The following is a 24,359-nucleotide window of genomic DNA, read 5'->3' on the forward strand; positions in this document are numbered from 1 at the left end:
CCAGGCCCGGGGCAGCTTCTCACCCCCTCGGCTGCTCCCGCTGAGGCCTCCGGGGCCCGCCCGCTGCCCGGCCCGGCCCGGCCCGGCCCGGCCCGGCCCGGCCCGGCCCGGCCCGGCCGTCCTGCGGCGCCTCCATCGCGGCCACGTCAGGCCCAACCGAAGCGTCTCGGCGACCGCTGCGCACCCACCCTTGAATGAAGGATAGCGCTGTCTGATTGGTCAGTGGCGCTGTCATTCTTGCGCCGAAAGGCGGGGCGAGGAGGGGACGGAGAAGCTGATTGGCCGGCGCGGCGGCGGGCGGCCGCCGGCGGCCGCTGGGGTTGGTTGCGCCGGGCAGTGGCGGGTGCGCGGGAGGGAGGGGCGGGGGGTCCTGAGGCTCCGCTGTCACCGCCGCGCTCCCGCCAGGCCCGGCCCAGCCCCGTCCGCCCGCCCGCGGCGCGGCAGGACCATGTCGGCCACGGACGAGCGGGCCAAGGAGATCCTCCGCGGCTTCAAGCTGTATCCTCCGTGCGGGGGCCGTGAGGCGGCGCGGGGGGCGCGGGGATCGCCGCCCCGCTGTGGCGAGGCCCCTGGGGCGGGAGGGGGGGTTGCCATGGCAACGCGGTTCTCCATGGCGTCCGCAGCCCGGCGGCGGCGGGAGGGTCCCTCAGGGCTGGGACCGGCCCTGGGCCGGCTGGGGCGGGGGGACGGGGACAGCGACAGCGGCCGTGACGCCGGGGCCGGGGTCCCGTCCCTGCCCTGCCGCGGGTGAGGCGTCCCCGCGGGCAGAGTCCTCAGCCGGGTGGCCGCGACCACCGCCCCTCCGGTGCCGAGAGGGGCTGGGCCGGGGGCGGCGGCAGCCCCCCAGCCGCAGCGAGGACAGCTTACAGAGGGCAGGGGAAGCAGCTCTGCGCCAGGAGGATCTGATCCCTTTCCCTCCGGCCGGCGCTTAAGCACCTCTGCTTGGAAAGGAAATACCTGGTCGTCAGGTCCAGGAGCTGCCAAACGCCTTGTTCCTTGTCATACCGTGAGGTACTGGCACATGTGTTGGTCGTGCGGTGTCTTTTATGGCTGACCTATTCTGCGTGTAAATGCCTTTCTGTGCAGCTCGTTTAAAAACTTTTCATGTTGTGCCTTTAAAAAGCATTCTGATTTTATGCCTGTGGTACCTGGATGTGAATTTAAAGCTGATGAAATGAGATAGATCTGACCTCGGAGGAGAGGCGAGAGCCTTTGTGCAACTTCCAACCCAGGATTTCAGCAAAGTAGAGAAAGGCTCGACCTAAAGGCCCGTGTTCAGACTAAGGGTGTGAGAAATAGAGTAGCTTTATATTACATGTGGAATATTTTACTGAAGTAAATTCTTCTAAGCTTTGAAGGCAAATGCAAGCTTGCTATCTTGACCTTTAGACATCAGAATATTATTGTGAGTTGGTTTATATTTCTTTTTTTACAATAAAAAGGACAGAAGTGAAGGAAATATGCTCTTGATCTAAACCTATTATTTCTAAACGGGGTGCTGGAGTTTTTTTGTTCTGTGAGATGTTCATAATCTCTATGCCAGCTGTAGCAGGATCTGATTTTCTAGGTTGGATTTAGACAGACAGCTTTTATCAAACTATAAGCAGATGCTTTTCTTAACTTCTTATAGAATCATTGCAGTCTCCCCCAGCTGTTAGTACTGCATCTGGTTCCTTTCCTTCTGCACTGGCACTATTGGCAGTTCTCTGTATTTATGAAGATGTAGTATTTTAGCTGTCAAAACATAAATTAAAAACCTTTTGTGCTGGCAATTAGAAGAATAAGCTCCTGACAAGTCCAGACTAAGCAGTTGGTAGAAGTGAGAAGTGCCTTGAAAGTTAAGCCTAGGGAGCAAACTTTTAAGTGCTTTTTGCATGTGTTTGTACATAGTCTTTATTGGATAGCAGAATTTACATAAAAGCCTTTGTCCAACTCTGAATGAAATTATACTTTTTGTTGTTTGCTGTCTTAAAGAGAAAATGCTTTCTGCTCTTTGAGAAGAAGGCTGTCAGACAACAAACTATGGTGTCAAGCAGCCATAGCATGGACAAGAAACTTTATTAGAAGCACTCTGCAGTCTGTGTTGAAGCGTGTCAAGTCTAGTCTTTCTTTGTTTGTCCTTGCAAAAAAAAAAAAAAAATTACTTCTGGCAGGGCAGTGTAAGTCAAAATCTGGACCACACTTCTCCAAAAACTTGGTAGAGTACATTGAGAGTTGCCACAGGGGCCACGTAGTGCAAAGTCTGACAAACAGGAAAGTCTGGAGAAGCATTTCATAACTGAAGCTTTTTAGCAAGTTGAGAAACATCTATGTTGCCTTTAGTAAAGCAGAAGAGAGGCTGAGCAGGCATTCCTCATTGGTGAGGGAGCCTTGAGACACCACAGCATCCCCACAGGAAGCTGCTCATGGCCAGCTGTGACCACGGGCCCTGCAAGGAGACATCAGCTCAGCCTCCCCTTCCCCTGCCCAAGGGCAGGCCTCTGTTCCAGAGCCTGCTGCAGTTTAGAGATGCTTTATCTGCCAGCCTCCCTACTGCTGCATGTACTCATTGAATTAATAGAAAGGAAGAGAGAAACGTGCTCTGAGAAACTGTTCAGTTTGTACTTTGAGTGCCTGAAAACTTTCCCCTCTGCTCCCACAAGGGAGGGAGTTCAGCTCCACCAGCTTAAGCACATCCTGCAACCTTGGTACTTCAAACTGAGCTTGCTTTTAGCACAAGAGAGGAGCCCCTGGCATTGCACCCAGGGGCTGTGTGCAAGGGATGCCTTGGGAGGCAAGAACAGTTGCTAGGGCCAGAAGCATCACTGAGGAAGGTGGCTTCCAAAATAATCCCTAATTTTAACACGACAGCAGACACTCTAGCTGGAAGTCCAGTTTGCATTGAGTAATCAGAGTTTCCTCAAACAATTCTCATTCCTGAGAAGGGGTTAATTACAAGCTTTCCAACTCATTGGGGCATGCTGGATGATTGGGGCATGTGGAAATGAAATTATAGCCTAAATCCACCCTCTAATTTCAATGCAAAGATAGGTTTTCCTTCCTCTATGACACTAGTGCAGAAGCATGTTGTGACTAATGTCCCAAAGTCCAAGCCAGGAACATTTATTCCCTCTTCTCATGGATTTTGCTATTTGAAAAATATTAAAACCAAGGGAAATCTATTTGGTGCTTGCAGGAAAATGAGAAAATTGCACGTTATTACACTTATCCTAAGAATTTTTGTGGCACCAGTTAATATTGAACAATAACAGTCCAATAAATATGGTGCAGAAAAATTTTGAAAGCAGACAACAAACAGAGCTCATCACTTGTTCAGGGACAATATTTGCTAACAGAGCTTGTGTGTTTATCAACAAACTGTTCTGAAGGCACTTGTCTGAACAGCAGTTGTTACACCCAACATAATATCTACAGGTACTTTAGTGCTATGGAAATACACTTGTTTGGCTACAAGCAACATCAGTCCAGTTGGTAACTAAGATCCATTTGTGTGAAGTGTTGCCAGGTCTTATTTCTGAAAGTATTTATGCACATCTGGTCCTGTGATCTCAAATGCATGAAATTCGATTATGCTTTTTTTTCTTCCCTGGAAGATGGGAGAGTTACTCTGTCAAGCTGCAGAAGGGCATTTCACTTGACCCTCACCTACCCTTTCAACACATTCTTGTTCTGTTTATCAGTTTAGGATAAGTTTTTCCATGAACTTCATTTTAAGGCTGTTCTTCAGAAGGCTCCTGAAACGAGGTAATACAGTGAACATAAGCAAGAAGAGACAGCATTAACTGGCAGTATTAACTCCAAAACAATTACAGAGTTATGAAACTCGTGTCTGTGGTCAGTGTAAACATACACCTGTACCTCAAGCACTCCAACACTTGCAGGCAAAACTTCTCATGTCAAAGGCTTGCCTACTTTCCTACAGTCCTCAAAGTTCCCTGTGCAACATCTTCCCAGCTCCCAGAGCTTTTTCCAGCTTTATTCTCACCATTGTTTTTCTGCCTAGGAAGTCTTTCTCTTTGGAAGATGGGTAGAGCTGTGGTGAAAATACAGTTATACCAGAATCACTAGGAGTATCTGTGAACTTTATATTACTCTGCAGACAGGAAACCTCCAACTTCATCCTGGTCTGCTGTACACACAGGAGCTGAAGTTAATGACAGTCTTGTCCATCAATTCCTAAAACAGTCACTGGAATTTTGAACTAGTTTGATGCAGCATTCCAAAGTTGAGCAATGTAATTGGAAGTAACATTGAAATAAGTTTCCAGTTTCATTGTTAGGCAGCAGGTGTTTGGCAGGTTATTCATTTGAAATGCTTATTTACAAAACTAACAAGGGAGCAGCTTTAATTAGCTTAAAGATTCCCCTTTGTTTTGAGGTTTCCTCTGTGCACTTCCTCAAATCTCACTCTGTTACACTCCTTGAAATGGAATGGAATGGAATGGAATGGAATGGAATGGAATGGAATGGAATGGAATGGAATGGAAAGACAAACCATCAGTTTCATGGGTTAAAAGGAGACACTGGCCAGCCAAAAGATGGAACAGGACTTCCCAGAAGCTGGGACATGTACTCTGTAGAGACCCAAAGCAGAACTTGCATGTAGCTTGCTCTAACACAATTTTAAAACACCCTAGAAAACATGAATTTATTCTCCCTCATCCATATTTCTGGTTTGTTGAACCCTCTTACTTTCTACAGAACTTAAAATACTCTACAAGCAAGAGTTGTCCACATTCCCAGTTAGTCTGACTGGAGCAAGTTCCCACCCTGGCAGCATTGAGAGATCTTTATTTCAGAGACCAGAGTTTCACACAGAAGCTTTAGGCAGGTTGTAGTTGGTAGTTGAATGGTAGTCAAGGTACCTTTACCATACCAGAATTATTCCCAGCAGTGACAGAAGTTCTGCTCTATGCAATGATCTCTAGTTCTGGCATGCTAAACACAGAGTCATGTTTCTTATGACTGAGTCATGAGGCACATCTGCAAAGAAAGCAAGAGCAATTTTACCAGGTTTGGTTTTACCTGCCTGATTCCTGAGTGAACACCAAAAACTTGATGTCCTCCCCTTGTTAACTTTCATTGAAAAAAGTGTAAATATTTAACTGTGCTTAACGTGTGATTTGCATTCACTTGCTGTCTGAGCTACAGTCAGTTGTCTGTCAGATTTGACGCAGTCCCTGTGTAATGTTGGAAGTGGGGGTTTGTGCCCATGACAGTGGAAGGGCATCCAAGGATACAAATGAGTTGCCAGGTGCCACAGGGAATACATCTGGCATCAACTTAAAAGTGGAGGTTGACATTGGAGTTTGGGTTTTTCTTTTTAATCTGCAATATTGCTTTAGCACTTTGTAGTTACAAATTTATATCTAAGATTTATCCTTTGATCTCTCCAAAGCCTACCCATCCAGCATTTTACTGGAATATGGTTTCAGTATTTTTAATTGCTTGCTTTGTGCCAACCTAATGAAGTACTTAAAATAATGCAGTTGTCATTAGCAAAATTATTTCCCTTTGTTTCCTTTGTATCATATTAAGGTATCAGTTACTCTTTGCATCCTTGGAAGTCATTGGTGCCTTATGCTTCAGCTGTTGTTACAGTATTTGAATTTCCACAGAGGGGAAGATAGTAATTTAATCCAGCAAGTGAGAACTGGTAGAGCTTCTTCTCCCCCCCCCCTGCATTTTCACAGCCAACATACAGGATAAAAGCCAAGCTTATACAGATAGAGAGAAGTAGGGGAGGTGTCCAAAAATCCTCAAACAGATACTGTTCAAAGGAGGGTTTTTTAATATAGATATCTGATGTGGTTCTTGTGTCTCTGGCAAAAAGAGTTTTCTGTTAGCTAAAGCAGCCTTAGTGTGGAAGCTGATTTGACTTGTTCTTACATGTTTATCTCTGAATTTAGGCTGATCCCAGAAATGAAGTTGAGTCAAAATTTTACTTGAAATTTTTAAGCTAGCAGGCTACTATATATCTTACATTTATGTAGGGAAAGCCTCTTCTATTTCTCTAAGTTGGGAAGTTAAGGCAACTTCAAATTTGAGCTCAGAGTCTGTGTTAAAGATAAACCAGTGCTTTGCTTACATGGAGCAGTCAGTGTTTGTGTAGCAGTAGGAGGTACATTCCCAGGTACAGGGAGCAAGCAGAAAACATCATGATCATATTAAGTTCCACGTGGCAACATTGAATTTTGTCTTTTTTTTCCTGCATATTAGTATCACAGAATTTATAAAATGTAGTTATTTAAGCACATGAAAGGTGATTTTTGCACATCTGTTGCTCTCACATCTCAAGGAGCACATCATATGTTTATTCTAGATGTGCAATAAACTGCAGTAGCAAGCACAGAATATTAAAAGCTTTTCTCCAGTGCTGCCTTTTTGTCCTGAGATACATCAGGAGCACTCACAGAAGCAGGTTTGTCATGTGTGTAGTGTCACTCGCTGAGCAGTTTGAGGGAGTGTCCCCATGCACTCACTGGGCATTACTGGGAGGTCTCCAGAGCCATTGGGCCCATGCCCAAGCAGACACTGTAGGACTGTTGGGAGCTCTGTCCAGAAGACACCTGACAGCATCCAAGGTTCTCTTAGGAACCAGATCTCAACTGCACATCACTAAATGCTAGCTGACAGCCAGGATTTTCAGTTGTGATTATGAACTTGAGATTCCATTGTCATATTTCTCCTGAACAGAGTTCTCATTGTGACAGAAATGTTATGTAGAGAAGAGACTTAAGGGAAACACTATCAGATTAGTTCAGTCATGAGTGAGCCTTTGAGTTGATTATGTTCATGACTAGAATTTCAGGCAACATTCTTCTGCAAGAATGGCAGGCTTAGGTAAAAGGAAGAAGGAAAATATATTTTTTTTTATTTTCAGTCAGCATTTGGGATAGCAGTGCACAAAATAATATTATTAAATTTATCCTGTATTGAAAGGATTGTAACTAACTAGGAGCAGTAGTCTTCCATTAGAGACTGAGAGTGTAGAGCATTATACTTAGTAATTCTACAGAGGACTATTTATATGGGTTGGTCTGTATGTACATAACCTTCAGCTGCTCTGTAGCAAGGCAGAAGCTTATTTGGTCCTTGGGACAGCTAATTATATCCATCTTTTCTTATTTATCAAGAAAGCAGGGAAGATCATACACTTTACTCTCCAGTGAAAGCAGATTGCCTGCATGCCTCTTTCCTCCTCTTCACATGACCTAATTTAAGCCTTTTGAGAAGGAAGGCTACACATCTTGGAATCAAGAATTCATCTGAGGTTTTAAGTGTCAGAAACTACAGATCAGGGACAGCCTGCTGAGGAAGCAGAGAGTTAATGTCAAGTCACTTTGGTTTAGAAGGTCAAAGGAAATCATATTTTAGGAGGCAATGGAAAAGCTGGCTATTTACACGAGTTTAAATAAAAAATTTGTGTATGGGAAAATTCTTACAGAAGCCCTCACTAAGGGGGACCCAGTTTTGATTCAAGTGTTGCTAACTCTGATTAAGGGAGTTCTGCAACACTCTCAACTGCTCTTGAAGGAAGTTTTGCAGAGAGAGAAGGCAGAGGAACAGCCATTGTCCCTGTTAAGGTACTGCTGTGTGGTGAAATAGACCAACCCATCTGGAAACTGGACACCAAGAAATACCTACCAGCCTTTAACACAGGTGGGTCTTCTGAAGGTGCTTTAGACATTTCACTTCCAGTTTAACTCTTTAGAGTAGATTTTAGTGCATTAGAATGCTGGCCTGTCAGAGTCCAACTTAAGATTTCACTGTTTCTCTAGTTACTTCCTTTCCCAGAAGCTGAAATGAAGAGGGGAAAAGTCCTTCTGTTTGTTACTTTCCTTGATCCTTAGTAGCCCTAAAGTGAAATTTAAAAACAGCTCAGTCCAGGAAGTGGCATCCTGCTTCTGAGCAAAGAGACATCCAAAAATACCTGCTCTCACATTCTTCCTGCTCCATGCTTCTGTCACAGCAGCTGTACAGAGCATGGGTTGCCATCCCCAGCTGCTTGTTGCCTCATTTTCAGAGTCACTAGCCAAGCTGCTCAGATGAGCCCTGCAGCCTCCTGCATGCTGGCTTGAACAACTTCAGCAACAGGCTGAGGAGCAGGACCTGTGCTGGTTGGCAGTTCTGCCAACAGCTCAGCTGCTCAACTTGAGAGAGAAAATAAGAAGCAGCTGGAGAGGGCTGTAAGCAGAGTCCTCTCCAGGCACTGCTGCTGTTGGATGTGATCTCCACAGCCTCAGATCAGATGAACTCAGTGCAGCCTCCTGCTGTGTTCTCCAGCACTCAGCACTGCCTTATCTGAGGAGGCTTCTCACATACCATGTTTAGTTATCCAGCACCAATTCTAAAAACCTAACTTACCATTATTAGTTGAGCATTTTAGCTTCAAATTGGTAAGTCTGCAGTCACATCATTTCTTTTAAGAGAAATGCATTTCAGATGACCTCAGTAAGGTAGTAATTTTCTCTTTGCCCTTCACCTGTACAAGAAATCCTCAGCATTAATGTGTGAAGAGTTGGTCACCAGGCAAGGTCACAAACAGGGTGTGGAGCCATGCAGCAAGTGCCATTAGAGGCTCTATTCTGTGCAGCTCTCAATGAATCAGACAGAGGAAATCATTGGCTAAAAACCCCATGCAACCTTGGAGAGCAAATGTCTGTTGTTTTTAAATACTCTTTCCAGGAAGAGACAGAGAAACCAGTGAATTTCTCAATCCCATTCAGACTCTTCATTTATGCAACCCTTATTAATCCACAAGGCATCATTACAGCTGTATTGTTGCCATTAAAACACAGTATTTAAACAGCTCCAGAAAGGAATTCTTCTTTGTGCTCCCCCCTGTAATTCCTCCAAAGGGAACTGCATTATTCTACTGTCACACTGACCTTAAGGGTTAGCTTCACAAGAAGGAAGAAACGCTGATTTCCTGGTTTTCCAAGCCTCTTCCATTCTACCACAAGTTCCTTTCCTCTCACCCCTGGCAATCCCTCCATGAGCATCCTCTCCCACCTACACACATTCGAGGGAGCATTAACGATGAGCTGTAGCTCAAACCTGCACTGCTGCTCCCCCAGCCGTGCTGCCCTCTGTCCCATACAGCTGCAGCCCTGCCAGCGGCCAGCTGAAAGTGTTCCACAGTTCATGATGCTCTCTTGCCTTTGTTTGCACTGATAAAACAGTACCTTGTTTTCCTGCTTAGTAACATTGGCTACAGCATTCCTAGTGTTGCCAGTTCTGAAATAGTAAATGCAGTGAATGAAGCAGTAGAATGGAAAGGTGCAAATTCAAATAAAAAAGGACTGTATTTTAATGTAGGCACACCTGTAAAGGGTGCAGATCATGGCAGTTTCCAGCTTTTTGTGTCTAACTTCTCCACATTAGCATTCACCTTAACATGAATGCTTATGAAATCCACGCTTTGAAACACCAAAATAATATTTTATAAACATATCTCCTCTGTAAGTCTAGCTTTCCAGTAAGTAAATTTTTATTTTCTTATTGTTAATACCTATATTGAAAAAATCAGCTTGTGAATTACAGCTGATTGTATTTATGCATTCTGTCCTTTTTCACAGCAGAAATAAGATATTCCTATGCTTGAGCTGAAACATATATTAATATATTTTTATTGAAATTGCAAAAATCTGATTTAATGTATTCTGAAATTTTAACATACACCAACAAGCATGTTAAGATAATAAAATTTAAACCTTAGTATAAACATAACTGTAGATTTTATTGACAGTGAAAGCTATAAGAGCTGCTTGGAAGCAGAGTAGAGTAATAGAGGTCGTTGCCTTTTTTGTCATTTCAGTGTAAGTTTCATTGCTCTGTCTCAACAATAATGTTGTTTTGGTTTTTTTCTGAATTCCAATGCGTGCTAAAGCAGAGGAATGCTGGTTTGGGCACAGACCCTCCATCTTCCAGATTGTGGTGATCCTGGTGACATGCTCAGAGGTTCACATCAGTGTAGGTCATGTAACTGGAGCTGTAGAGGTTGGTCAAAGTACAGCATTCAGAACAAAATCATTTTGGAGGGGAGGTATTTTACCTCCTCTCAGCTGATTTGGAACTGAATTGTTTCCTTGTACTTTCCTTGTTTTGCTGTAGTGCTTTTCCAAACAACTCTCTCTTTTCAGACTGCCATACTGTTGAACACTGTGTAAAATGTTGGGATGGTTAAATTGTCAAATCACTAGTCCACGCTGCCAATTGAAACACTTCTCATATTCTGGAGATTCCTAAAAAAGCACAGTGATTCTGATATGGAGTCCTTGTTTTTTGAGAGTTCTGCTTCAATCTACATAAATCCCTGTTTATTCCTCCTCTTTGCATCCACTTTGAGCAGCCTCTGGTCCATTTACAAGATTAGTTTCCTCCTGCAACTGCCAATCATTCCCTCCTGACTGTATTTTCATTTTGCTTTCATTCTCCACTTGGTCTGTACGCTCTAAGTTTTCCTCCCTTCCTCAGAATAGACAAGATAATGAACTTGTTTTCCTTGAATAATCGTAGTCCTGTCAGTTTTAAGTGGAAAACCAAAACTTGTTTGATCTGTATTTGCAGCATGTGATCCTGCCAGCATAGTGCTCTTGAGATAAAACCACTTCAGGGTCTCAGATCCATGACTTTTCTTTCTCTTACACATTAAATAATTATATCTGATTCTCATTTTGGTTTTGTCCTCTGAGTCTGGAAGGCCACTGACATCCACCTAAGTATTCACATCCTTACTGACTCCCTCAGCTTGGCATTGAGGGTGTTCATCATCATTTGGAGCCAGTTTGTGCCTGGAAAAACAGGGTAACTGACTGTGAGGGTGCTCTTCTTGTTTAGTCAGCTCTTGTGGCTGTGAGGGTTTTACAGTTTGCAAGGCTAAATCATGCCCACTTCTCATGCAGACACAGTCCAAGTTAAAAAAACAACAAGTAAAACCAAAGTATTTGTAGCTCCAGTGACATTCAGGCCAATACTATCCACAGGGACTGTATATCCAAAGAACCATTTAAGCTAATGCCATGAAAAGTGTGGCTTGTTCCTCTGCTGTGCTGTGTCAGCAAATAGGAGATTGGCATTTGTCATTGTGGACTTTATGAAAGTGCTTGTTGTAGCTGTTTCTCTGGCTGATTTGAATTTTTATTTTGTTTATTAGGTATAGAGTGTGAGTGCCAGAGCTAAATGCTGTTTTATATAAAATCTCAATAAGATTAAATCCCCTTGCCATTCTGTAATTAATTTCAAGGATATTGTGTTGTTTTCCCAGAGAACTTGTGGTGATCTCCAGATGCATTCCTGGTTACAGAACAATTCTGGATTGAAACAGTGAGGGATGTGCTCTGTGTGTGAGATACTGTGGGGCAGTTAAAGGTTGCAGAGGTTCAAAAAAAGAATAAAGTGCTTTGAGTAAACCACCTTTAGGAGACCTGAGTGACTTCTGCTCTACCAACTCCAGCGTCACATTCCTGCCAGCACAGGGCCACTGGGCACAGCTGGGACACTGAACAAAACAGCAGTTCTGTGTTCAGCCAGTATTACTTCTGCTGCAATAGTTAGTTTTCACTCCTGTCATAAACAGAAACCCTTACAGACTAATTACCAGATGTACTGCAGCAGTAGCACTTGTCCCCTGAAGGCTGCAATTGGCATTTGCTTTCAAATCTGTGTAAAGAGGATCTTTTTGGGATATCCTTCATTTTTGTCTTTTTCCAGCATTATTTGTGAGAAATGGCAAATGAGCCCACCTGGAAAAGGAAGTTCAGTTGTCTGGCCTATTTTTCTGAATAGCACACTGAGCTGTAATCTCACCTTGAGGGAATACACACCATCTTTATGCCAACTGGCTTGGGCAATATGGAATTTGTTGGTGCCAGGAGTTCTAGAACAGATGTAGCTCCACAGTGTCAATGTACTGCACTGGATAAAGCTCTGTCTGTACCTTTCTTCCCAGTGCCAAAGAAGAGGTGGCTGTGTTGTTGGAAAAAGCTCTAGTCTAGGTAAAACCACATTGTTCACATGCTTAAAATTTACCCCAGCATTTCTGCTTGATTTCCCCACTGTACATACCTTTATCCTTCAATGTGTCCAGTTCCAAGTCACTTCAAAGCTTTGGAATTGGGTTCTTTTAGTGGAGAATAAAAACATTCAGGCAAAGGTTAAATAAGGGATAGTTAGCTCAACTCTAAATTCACTTTGTGCATTAATCTAGATTGATTTGACTGGAGTGACAAATTCCCAGTTAATTCAATTGCCAGAGAAAGGTACTGTTTAAAAATTAACATTGTGTTCAAAAGGTGTTCAGTAAGGGGAGTTCAGACAGAATCAGTGTGTGAATGCAAGAGAAATCCAGTGCTTGACCTTTTGTTCCTGCTTTCTCTTGAGACTGCCAGCAAGAATCTCTTTAAGTGCTCCCTTTACAGTTGATTTTTGTGGTGTGAACACCTGCCTTTTAACAATTAGAATAAAACTCACAAGCTCATTTCCTGGAAGGCAGGAGCTATCAGACCTAATGACTTCAGACTTTATTGATCTGATGGGGAGGATTTGGAGTGCTGACACAGCCTGAAGTTTCCGTGGCCCAATAAAAATCCCTGGGTCCCTGAAGTCCTTTGCACAAATGAATTCTTCCTCTTTTCCAGACCTCTCTGAAACTGAGACCTATCTGAAGACTGAGCTACAGATATTCCCTAAATGTTTTTACAAAGTCTTTTTCAATAGTGATTTTTTGCTTTGTTCTGTATAGGTGGGAACCCCACTTGACAGCAACACTGAAATCTCCCCCGGCCTAGTTTCTGTTCTCAGCAGCACAATTTAAAGTATGCTCTCAAACACAGTTTTATTTCTGCTCTTTCCTGATTCCCTGGAAGACCAAACAAAAGCAACTTCATATCAGAAATGTAAAAAGTCAAGGGCAGAACTATCTCTGTAGGGACAACCATTTGTCCTTCATGTGAAAGACACCAGTGAACACCTCTTGATATGAAGATGCCTCCTTTCATGTACCAGACATTCACCAGATATATAAGATTGCTGGAGAACAACAGAGTGTCATTTGAATCCCTTAAAATGATGGCTCTTGAAGACTTTGGTGATAGCTGCTGTTGCTTGTATATCCAGAGTTAAGGATATCTGCCCTCCTGTGCAGGGAGGGGTGTTTTGAGGGCAACTCAGAACAGGCTCTCTCCCCAGTGATAGTGCAATGTGCTGGTAGCCTCTTCCAGCCTTTGAGTAGTTAACCAGAAGTAAGGAGTCTTTCAAATGTGCAGAATCCTTGATTCTGCCCTGGCCAGTCTTTTGCTGAAGAAGATTTTTAAAAATCACAGTTCCTCCTGGTTGCTAAATTTGATGTTCAAGGACCTACAGGGTCCTTGCTAATGCAGGTCTATCTGTTGAATTGTCATGTCTTATACACTAAATCTGGGGGATTGTTTGTTTGGGTATTGTTTCATGAAGACCGAGGAAAAGAATTCAATTAAAAGATTGAATATATATTTGTTCTTTGTGGAATATTTTTTGCCAACAGAAATTACAATAAAATTCTTGAGTAAACAGTACCCACCTGAGAGGTAACCAAGCTAGCAGGGCTGTTGACTGCTAACACACTAATCACCTACTTAATGTTAATATATAGCAGTACAGGAATGATTAATAGGAGGCTTTACAAACATAGGTGTCTGGGTAGTGCATGCATCCTGTGTGTGTGCACGATGTGGTGCTGATCTCTGACATGGGCAGCAGTCCAGAGGAGCAGCAGGAAGAACCTGATGTTGTTGAACTGCTGGACATGCAGTGGTGCTACTGTACTGTGCCTTTTTTATCCTTGGAAATGGAAAAAATAGGAGCTCTTTACAGAGAGAAAGCCCAGTTGATTTGCTTGGAATTCAGGCACAAAGAATCCAGAAGAATTCTTGCACTATTGAGAATGGCAGCCTGGTAAAACAGTGGGTTTTGAAATAGAGCTCTTTTGGATTAATAAGGGAAGCCTTTATGCAAAGTATTACTGTAATTGCAGCACATGTTCTGATTGCCTTATCAGGGGAGATGCATCCTCAATGGAATCTTTGTTTGTCTTACAATGAAAAGAATAGAAAATAAGCAATTAAAGCAGAGTTATTGAAATACCATAAATCTGAGCATTCAGCTATGCACTTCTAACTAAGATTGTTAGTTAGTTTTTGTATTAAAATATATATATATATTATTGCTGTGGTCTGTACTTGCTTTGTAGTATGGCCAGACTACTGACAAAAGAAAAATTTTCTCCTTTTGTTTCAACTGTGATCTTTTCTCTCTTCCTGCTTCTCATCCTAAAGCAGTCTTTTATAAATGTGCACATAGAAATTAGAGGTTAATTAACTCTGTTGTATATTTGGGATCCTTGTTATTGCAATGAACCTTGTAAAGAAATTCTACAGAATCTGACCCTGTAATTTTGAAAATAGATGGACTTTGCTCTGATTGTGTATCAGCTGATATTTTAGTAGTGAATAGTGTATTTTTATTGAGCTTTATGAAAATGAACAACAAACCCCTTGCTCCCTGTTTTGTGGTCAAGTGCCACCTAGACATGGGCAAGTCCAACATTAAATTTGTTTCTCCCAGAAAGAGAAGATTGCCAGGGAAAAATCACCAGACATCTTTTATATAGTGATAAACAAATATATTTTCAAAAGAAAATGGCCTGGGTTTATCCTGTAATACCTCATAACAGCAGTCTGATATTAGTAGAAGATTAACATTGTTCAGTCATTTAAATGTGAAATCCTTATGGCAAACCAGCATAGATTTTGAGTTAAATCTCAAAGACTCTTGCTTTCTAGTTGTGTGTGTGTGTTTGTGTGTGTGTTGCTTAATCTCCCTGGCCAGCACAGGGGATGTTGTGATCTCCTGGTTAAAGACGTCACACTGAGAAGATTGGAGTACAGGAATAAATAGAACAAGTGCTAGAAAGCCAAGCAGCTCATCCTGGTTGAACTAAAATGCACTGCACACAAACCACCTTCCCCATAGATTTGTTTCTCCTAAGTAAAACTCAGTTCCCATTTTGTAGAGTATCTAACCAGCTCATTTGAGGCTCTGCTAAGTATGTTTGCATGGGTTGCTGAAATGTTGTTTTACCTAATTGTGCAACTCAGTAGCCAGTATTTTTTACAGGTTACTCTGGTGGAGAAAGCAGACAAGGGCAAGCTCCCAGAGGGCAAAGAGGCTCAGAATTTGGCTGGTGAGGTTCAGTTTGCAGCTTGAGCACTTAAAGTTCTGCTGTGTCTGGGCTGGCTGTGTGCAGCCCCATCTCCTTATCATTAGCCTGCATTCCTGACCTGTGCACAGAGTTAATCTGGGCAGGGGCTGCCAGATCTGTCCAGGCTGACTCTGTGTCTCCAGGTGCCAGGGGTACAGTCACAGTGTGTCCATGATATCTGCTGCTTCTCCTTGGAGCTGGCCTGTGTGGAGCAGTAGGGCTGTCAGATGTTCAGACACCCTTCAGAAATGGAGGAGATCCAAAAAAAACAAATACCTGTTTCTTCATGGCATTTTGTGAAAGGAAGAATGAGGCCCTGTGTTTAGGAGTTCAGTGACAGGTAGATAGCTAAGATTTGAAGGATTGCCCACTGAAATGTTTTAATTGTTTGTGGTAATAAGTTGCATGAAAATAATTGTGCATTGCACAAAAATGAGGGAAAAATGAATCCTTGTCCATGCTCAGCAGGATCTGGTGAGACTGGAACTACTGGGAAGTTTTTCAAGCAAAGTTAAGTTAGGAAAAGCTTGCTACTGGAACTTACTGCTTTTTTCCTGAAGTTTTTTTTATTCCAGCACTGTGTTTCGTCTTTGTCCTCCTCTGATCCCAATAGATTCTGATAGAATGTAATGAAAAAAGGAAACGAGGCAGGATGCAACAGCACGGATATTTCCACACAGTCACTGCTTGCAATCCAGCTCCGGGAAGCTTCAATGGATACAGAAACCACTAATCCCAAAGTATATTTCCCTTAGAGTGCAAGGGAGTATCTCAGTGTCACAAGGCCATTTGTGGATCCTTACAGAACTGGTTGGGCATTGGTTCTGAAAGCACAACTCTGCCTAGCACAGAGTTTATTTTTAGTATTTTAACCAAACAGCTTCAAGAGTTGGAGATTTCTCTAAAATTTAATTACTCAACCACTGTCATCCTGTGTTCAAGGAGTCTGACTTGAGGCTGATGATGGAGTAACTGGTACCAGGCTGTTTGGACTTATTAAGCAAAATGTGTTTACATTGGTTCATCTCTAGGAGTCCTTCAGGCTCACAGTCCTCTCTGAATGTCATTCTGTGCAAAATTGATGGTCTCTTTGTACAAAATGGTGCCTGCCTGTCCCTGCCAGCAGTGAACAGCCATAGCATTTGTCCCAAGACTTTGTCCTTTCAGATTTACTGCTGGCTGCCTTTTGCCAAATTATTGCTGCAGTTCCTGGAGCTGGCAGTTGTGAGGACAGTTTGAATACATGGAAAAGTGCTGTGTTTGCACTCATTCACTGGGCTCTCTTTTACACGTAATGAACTGTGGAAGGAAATCTTGTCTGTTAGAAACTTTGTATCAGGGGCATCACTAGTTTTTAGAGTAGTGGAGATTTTTAAGCTTAGGTGGTTACTTGCCTTAAATCAGCAAAAAAACCTTGTGGTGTTGAGCGTGACCTATACACTGAATTAATTTTGGCACTTTGAGCTCAAAATATACTTGAGTGTCCAGACTTAGAACAGAAAAAGAAAATTTTCACAGGAGCTCTAGCTGAATTAATATGAACTAAGGCAGGAACAAATGCTATATTTTCCTCCATGACTTTCCTGTTTTGTGTTTCTGGTGTTTATTTAAGTTGTCTTAAAGAAAATAATATTATTGATAACTTTCAGAGGCTTATACATTTTTCTGATTTAAAACCATTTTTCTTCTGTTGTCAAAGGCAATACAGCCATTTTGCTGTCCTGCTTTAATATGGCATTTTAGACACTTAAAAATCCTTCTAATTCTGCAAGCAGTCCTCTTTATTTCCTTCCTTCTCCCCACTTCCATTAGTAATCCTTGGCAGTGGCACAGAACTACCCTGCATTCGAGATAGCTGACTGAGAAACCAACAAAAGCAAGAGAAACAGAGTGAAGGAAAGCACTGGCACCCACCCCACAGCATGATGGCAGCAATCTGTGCTCCTGCAGTCACTCCAAGGTACAACAAGAGTTTCCATCAGCCAGGGAGCACAGTTCCTGGCTGCCTAAAGAGAGAGGCAGTATTTATTGTCTGTTGAAGCACAAGTCTTGAAACCAAACACCTCCTGAGATGTCTTTCCTCCTCTTACTGATTCCTTGTGTGGCTGTGGGCAAGTCTTCATGTTTATTTCCCAGTCTCTACAGCAGGCAGTTATTCAAAAGCTACTTTGAGAACATGAGTTGAAGTTTTTGAAGCACAGCGTAGTACTAGGTATGGTTTAAGTTATTGATCAGTGAGCTGTACTGTATTGCCTGTTTAGGGGGGCATCCTGTCTCTCCAGTTAATTGCTGGGGTGGCACTTGGTAGATGACAATGACACTGTGAAGTTCTGCAGACTGGTAGCACAGTTCACACCAAATTTCCAATCTGCATATCTGTTCTTAGAAGTACATGATCTATTAATGTCTCCAGTAAATTACATATTCTTTTCAAATATGTGAAACTGATAAATCTGGACTATCAGAAGTAGTCTCCAGAGCTCAGTAGGCTGGTGTGCTGGAGAGCTCTGTACGAGGAGACGTGAAATGAAGGAGAGAAAAAAGAAATTAAAGACTAATGGGGGAAAAAAAGCACATAGTCACTACATAGGAACACACAGTTGGAAGTCATGGAGGCTTTTTGTGTAGTCAGTTGCTTGTTTTACCAGGGGGACACTTTCAGCCTGAGATATTGCTTGGAGCTGGGTGGATGAACGGAACAGCGGGGGGACCTGCTGATGCTCAGCTTTGCCATTCTCAATAAACATCACTTTGCTCAATAGAGAAATTATTGCTGAGGCCTTCAAGGAACAAAGGCATCGACTGGCCACAAGCAGTGCTGATAAAACTGCCTCTTTAGAGCCTTTTAGGTTTGCTTTTTCTCCACTTTTCACACAAGGCTACAGGTCATTCAAGTGAAACTGTATGAAAATGCCAGCTAAGCAGCCATGTTTATCCCTTTTAGAAATTTGGTCAAAGAAGTCATTGTTCCTCTGCTCAGGTCTGTGCCCTTTCAGTATGGAGAAGTGTGAAGATCCTTTTAGACATAAAAAATCCAATCCTCCAGTGTTGCAAAAATGACATGAAATCAATCCAAGCTTTCTTTTATAAGCAAGCCAATATAATGCATATTTTAAAACAGCTGAATAATTGTATAAAATAAAGAGGCATATTGAGGTTTAAAATGCCTCATTCCATTAAAGCTGATTTTATTGCATGACTGTCGTGACATCAGCTGTGTAAAGAACAATAGTCCATAACAATTTACAGGGAGATAAATTCCTGTGAGAGCTTCTAGCTGCAACCTCCTTATCTATGAAAACGAAGTTATGCACCAGAACCCCTTGATAGATTGTTTCCATGAAACTCCCTCTAGTTCAGTTATTGCTGAAAACCTTGAAATGTTACCATAATAGTTTAGCTGTGAAGAAAATTTTGTTTTGAAGTAGTTAAGACAAAATAAAGTTATTTCAATTGCTGAAACACTTTCAGTGTTAATTTGCAGAGAGGAAAATTGTTTGATGTGCTAAAATTAAAAAGTGGGCAAACCAATTCCAATTGTTTAGGGTTTTAAAGAATTTAACTTAATTTTAAGCATTCTGGATGTGGCTCCTGAATCTGTCCTGCAACCTGTCTTACCTTTTGATATAGGCCAGGCATCTTCTCTAAGGAAGTTGCAGTGTTTTAATTGTTTTGATTGTATTTTTAGTTTCTCTTGTATACATGGTGTCTCTCTTAGCTCTCTCTGTACTTACATTCAGTTTTGTTCTGAGCTACAACCAACCCACTTTAAAATTATGTTCTGATAAAGCTCTATGGATTTTAAAGGTCACATTCTTTTCTCGGATGAATACATCATTCCCATTGATTCACCTGCTGTTTCTACAAACCCAGAGTGTTACTGATGACATTAATTATGTTAATATTGAAAGGTTCTTAGCACAAGCTCAGGCTTTTCTAACATGCTAATTTGTGAGATGCATTTAAAATGCAGGGAAAATGGGAGGAGTTGGGTGTTACTGCATTGGAAAAGAGAAAATAATTTTCTTTGTGCAATTCCTGGTCCTGCAAGGAATGATGAGTTTTTCCAAGTTATTGATTGTTTTACTACCTAGATTGTAAAGCAATCTCCAGATGCGATCACATGTTGTTTTTCCTGCTGAGGCGTTGCTGTAAAGGAACTCTGTCAAGGCTATTGAGATAAGCCAAAGAAAAGCCTAAAAAACACAGGCAGCAGAAAACAGCAGAAAGCCACTACATTGCTTCAGCTTGCTTTGATTTTGGCACTGTTATCTGGTCCTAGGAACCATTTTAACATCTGTCTCTAGAGGAAATAAAGCACATTTTTAATAGCAGCAAACAGATCTGACACAGAAGGCAGCTTAGTCACTCTGACAGGGGAATCTGCCCCCAAGCCAGTTTTAAATTTTTTTGTTAGGGATCTCAAATCTTAGGGTATGGGGTTTGGTTTGAGATTAGAAGTGGTTCAGTCTCCCTGGGTTGAGTTTAGTTCCCAGAGAAGTCTCCAGGAGCCTTGTCTTGTAGGCTTTGCTGGTGTGCCAGGGAACAGGGCAGTCTCTCCCTCTGCTGCAGGCAGGGGCTGCTCAGGAGTGTCACACGTTGTTGCTTTTGTCTGAAGAAATCAAAGGTTACTTGCAAATGCCTACATCAGTTCTTGTTGCTCAGCAGTGACAAATATTGCTGGACTTTCTAAGAGTTAAGCTTCTCCAGACGACTCATCTGAACTTCATCTGACTTCATCTGACTCATCTTGAAGCAACAGTGTCCACATCCCTGATCAGCTGCTTGCAAACCACTATAATTTATTCTTTTTTCCCTCCTGATGACCCTTACCTTCATCTTCAGCAGGTCTGTAACTCTTTCCTTTAAAATCTACATCCATTTGTTTCTTTCTCCTTTGGTTTTAGAGTGAGAGGAAGAGTCAGTGAAATGGAAGTCTGGCTTGGTTGGCAGTACTTATGGGTATTACCAAAGAAACAAAACACATTCTCTCACCCTGCCTGTCTGTGCTGGACACTTCTCCTTCCAGAGTCTAGCAGCTCTCCATCTTCATTGTTTTATTACAGATACCTGCTTTTGTTAAGACTACTATAGGTGTCACAAATTCTGATTTAAGTATTTAAGATTTGAAGAGATATTACTGAATATTTTTCAGACAGTTAATTGCCAACAGAGAAAACTAAACATTAATTTAAACTCTGCCTTATTTTGCTGCCTGAGGTCACTAGGATGCTGTGGAGTAGAGATGGATGTTAGTTGTTCATTTTGATGAAAATACTGAATAATATTTGTGTCTTTCAACCTAAACTGTTTGAAAACACAGATGTTTAACTGGATAAATTTTTATTAGCAAATGCTGGACATAGGTTTACTTCATTTTCAGTGTTTGTAGAGGTAAACAGGTTCTGCACTTCTCTGATTTATTGGCATCCCATTGCAGCTGATCTAGCTGTGCATGGACCTAGGCTGCATTTTTGTTGCAGACTTCTGCAATGTGCCTCAACATGAGCCCTGCTAAGTTGAAATGTATTCAGAGATTCAAGCAGGAAATACTTGGTGTGAACATAGCTCAGCTTCAAAATGGTCACCCAAGGTGCAGGGAGGATGTGACACACAGCAGGGAGTACTGGAGCTTCACTGCCCAGTGGGAGTGCTCAGAGCTCTGTCTGCTTAACACAATAGAAGGGAGCAATATTAATTTCTGCCCTTTTAGCATAGTCTGTGGAGCTAAGGTAAGGTTGGCATGGTGTGCAGTAACTTGTGTAACTGTCTTTCCAAATATGGGCCAAGAGCAGCTTAATCCAGAACAGTCTGATGGATGTTAGATGGAAATTAGTTGTGTGATAACAGATCTGTGCAGAGACACACAAAGATGTAAGGCAGAAAGTAGAAAGGGAAGTACAAAGTATACAAGTATATGATATTGTGTTGATCTTTTTGCTGTCATGCTGTAGCTGTTAAATATATCCCTCTGATTACATAATTTGCTGTGAAATTACTTTGTTGGTTGCTGAGGATTTTTGCTGCATTTTGTCATGTGGTTCACATTAATCTGTGGATCTCCCTGGCTTCTGTTGCACAGCAATTTGTTCTGTACAGGAAACTTTAAAAGCAAGCTCTTTTACAGCAAGGGAAGGAGTGCCAGCAGTGCTTTGAAGGGATAATTGGCTTCCTTCCATTTGAGGATTTAATAGAGCACCTTTCCAGCACCTCCCATCATTTTGGGAGCACAGTAACCCACATCTTGAGCATCACTCCAGGAAAGTTGGTTTATAATAGATGAGTTTTTAAAAAGTTCTGCCCCTGTAAGAACTGTCACAGCATGTTTTCTGTCTAATCAGGAACTCAACAAAGTGTGCTGCTTTCTGAAAGCAGAAGGTGACAGTACTATATCCCCAAGGCTCCAGTAATGTTTGAAGAATAACTTCCAGGTTTTGTGCTTTGGTATTCCTGTACACAGAATGGATGGATGCTCATTCAGTAGATGAGGATTTTGCACTGAATTTCATCCTTAGGCTAGGAGGAACACTGCCAGCATGTGGACTTGTGGCTTATTAAACAGCAGACAGCAGCATTTCTCTTGAGTGTGAACAGAGTGAATTGAAGGACCTGAATCAGCAGAATGTGCATATGCTTAAATTTAAGCACACAGTTAGGAGTTCTGTGGAAGAGTGATTTGGGAATTGTAATAAAAAGTGAGAGTAGAGATGGCATAAGGTTACAGCATGAATGGCATGAGTGGAGGAGAAGTGTGAGGCCATTTAGGTGGTCTGCTTTGTAGTCCTGTAGTTTGGTATTTACTTTGCATAATTTATATTGGTCCTTATTCCTCAGACTGGATTGAAACAACTGAGATGAAAATATACTTCTGGGAAAATATGTCTGATATAAATATAAATATAATCCCTAAAGTTTGCTATTCATTTCCCTGTAAGTTAACATGTTTCCTATGCCATCACTGCCTGGTTGTGTCTGCTTTTCACAACAGACCATGTAAAATCAGGAGCAAAGGTTGGTGGGTCCTGATCAGAAGCATTTTTTGGGTCTGCGACAGAGACTGTTGTCTGAATTGCTCAGAACTTTCAGCTCCACCTTATCCCAGAGGACAGGTCTCATTAACATGTTATTGTTGAGATGTTGTTTGCACCTGGCAGGTAGTGAACTGTTTTTAATGTTGCATTTCATGTGTTAAAAAAAATAAAGCTGGCAGGGATGATGAAAGACCTTCCTTCTAGGAGTGGTTATGAACATTAGCCTTGTTTTTATTATGAAATGTAAGATACAGCAGTTCCTGAGGTTTTAGAATGGTGTAGACATAGACAGCAAGGAATAAAATGAAAAATGGATCACTTTAAGAAGAGAAATGATACCTGCTGTTTGCCACTGCCTTTGAGATATTCAAGAAAGTGCTAAAGATTACAACATACACATAATAGTCAGGGAGATGGAGGCAGAACTTCTTTTAATTCCATACTATAATGATAAATTTTGTTTGTACTCATTCTCTTCCTCAAGGCTACTCTTAATTACAAGTGTGGTAATACAAGGCAATCTTTTGCAATGCTAATACACTGAAAGATAAAGGATGTACATTCTGATTTGTTTGAACCAAGTGATCTCTGTGACAGATACAAAAAAGAAAGAACTCCTGACATCAGAGGTATTAAAGAAAGCAAAATTTGAATTTAGAAATGCACAAACCATTTCCCTTCATCAGGCTAAGCAAAACAGGTCTGTGAGGGAGCTAATTCATGTAATGTATATAAAGCAAGTCAAGTTCCAGCTACTACAAAGCTTTTATGTAAGACTTTGCTGACCCAATAGGTGGTGGAATATAAATAGATCAACATACACCCTTCCTTCTGCTGTTCTACCTAATCCTTCCTTGCCTTCAGGATTGAAGAGTATTTGATCTATTGAGTCTTAAATCAGACATCATTTCCAAAAAAAAACCCACCCCAAGCCCCCAAAATACAAATGAATGAAAATTTAATGGTGTAAGTGAGAAACTGAATTAGGAATACACTAATGTTTTTCCTTTCCCCTGCCCTCCCCCACATATACAAACTTCACCCAGCTGGAGCTGCCTGGCTTCCTACTTGCTCTGAGCTACCCCTGTTAAATGGCTTTACATGAACCTCTTCAAAAAGAGGAATTGTATCAGACCAATATGAATTTGCTTTCTCCTTTTCAATAATGCTTAAAATGCCCTCATCATTCTGCCTGCAGGTCTCCACTGCTGCTCAGGAGGTGGAGCACTCTTTATTTTTAGTAACAATATCTCTCATGCTGGGGTGGAAGAATCTTAAACCAATTAAACACATTAGAAGATAATAGTGTGTGTGGGTTTCGTTCAAGATCTCCATTTTCTTCACTCTGGGGTATGTTGTATTACCAGCCTTCCTATCCAAGATGACAGAAATAGTCTTGATAAGCTGCTAACTAGGTAAGCAGTACAGCTGCTGCTTTGTCAGGTATTCCCATGTCAAGAAATCACTTGTGATGGGGTTTGCCTCTTTTTTTATTTTCTTTTTTTTTTTTTTTAATTCCATTAAAGTCTTATACATTATCTCAGTTTTGACTAAAATTTTTTTCAGATGCCGGTTTCTTTTTAAATATTTATTTTTTAAAAATAATTAACCTGTTGTACCTGAAGTGTTTTTTCCAATAGAAAGAGATTGTGTGTGTCTGTGCTTTTAAGATCTGATGATTTGTTCTTCCCTTTTAATAATGTTTAGTTACTGGGAAAAAAACTTGTGAACTGGCTAGTATATTCTGAATGCTTCAAATATGTCTGAGTCCACAAATTTCTACTCTTTGTATACACTCTGATTAGCAGGTTGATTTTGTTTTTTCATTGCCAGAAGGTAGAAAAGCATGCCCTGAACATGGACTTGTCAAGGTCAGAAAGCCTTTGACTACACTGACATGAAACCTTTATTTATTTGATAAGGAGTTTACACAGGCTAGCAATGTTCAGATTGTTTAAATACAAGATATTTTCTGGGAACTGTGGCATGCATTGCTGCATGCATGAGGCATGGTCTCATCAGCAGGGTTAGAGCCTTGAGCTTTTTATTTATTCTGCATCTTGGATTTGACAGTCATAATACAAAGCA

General features: G+C 41.7%; 1 protein-coding gene and 1 long non-coding RNA gene across 6 annotated transcripts in view; one reads left to right on the forward strand and one right to left on the reverse strand.

The window, feature by feature from the left end:
* Nucleotides 1–333: 333 nt before the first annotated feature.
* Nucleotides 334–24,359, forward strand: part of PDE6D (phosphodiesterase 6D) — a 33,888-nt gene continuing 9,862 nt past the window's right edge. Inside the window, exon 1 of one of the 5 annotated variants that reach the window (XM_064385529.1) lies at nucleotides 334–498. In XM_064385529.1, coding sequence (XP_064241599.1) covers nucleotides 449–498 — 50 coding nt within the window. In that variant the 5' untranslated portion in view covers nucleotides 334–448. Of the gene's footprint in view, nucleotides 499–727; nucleotides 1,012–20,047; nucleotides 20,089–23,667; nucleotides 23,687–24,113; nucleotides 24,143–24,359 lie in introns of those variants that run through there. The other 4 variants (XM_064385532.1, XM_064385530.1, XM_064385533.1 and 1 more) reach the window with 4 other exon arrangements.
* On the reverse strand, nucleotides 4,101–8,349 carry LOC135278764 (uncharacterized). Its single transcript, XR_010346174.1, has 3 exons — nucleotides 7,933–8,349; nucleotides 6,482–7,857; nucleotides 4,101–4,982 (listed from the first exon to the last, which is right to left on the reverse strand). It is a non-coding gene; the product is annotated as an uncharacterized LOC135278764 (long non-coding RNA).

This window comes from Passer domesticus, chromosome 11 (genome assembly GCF_036417665.1).
Source record: "Passer domesticus isolate bPasDom1 chromosome 11, bPasDom1.hap1, whole genome shotgun sequence".
Lineage (NCBI taxonomy): Eukaryota > Metazoa > Chordata > Aves > Passeriformes > Passeridae > Passer > Passer domesticus.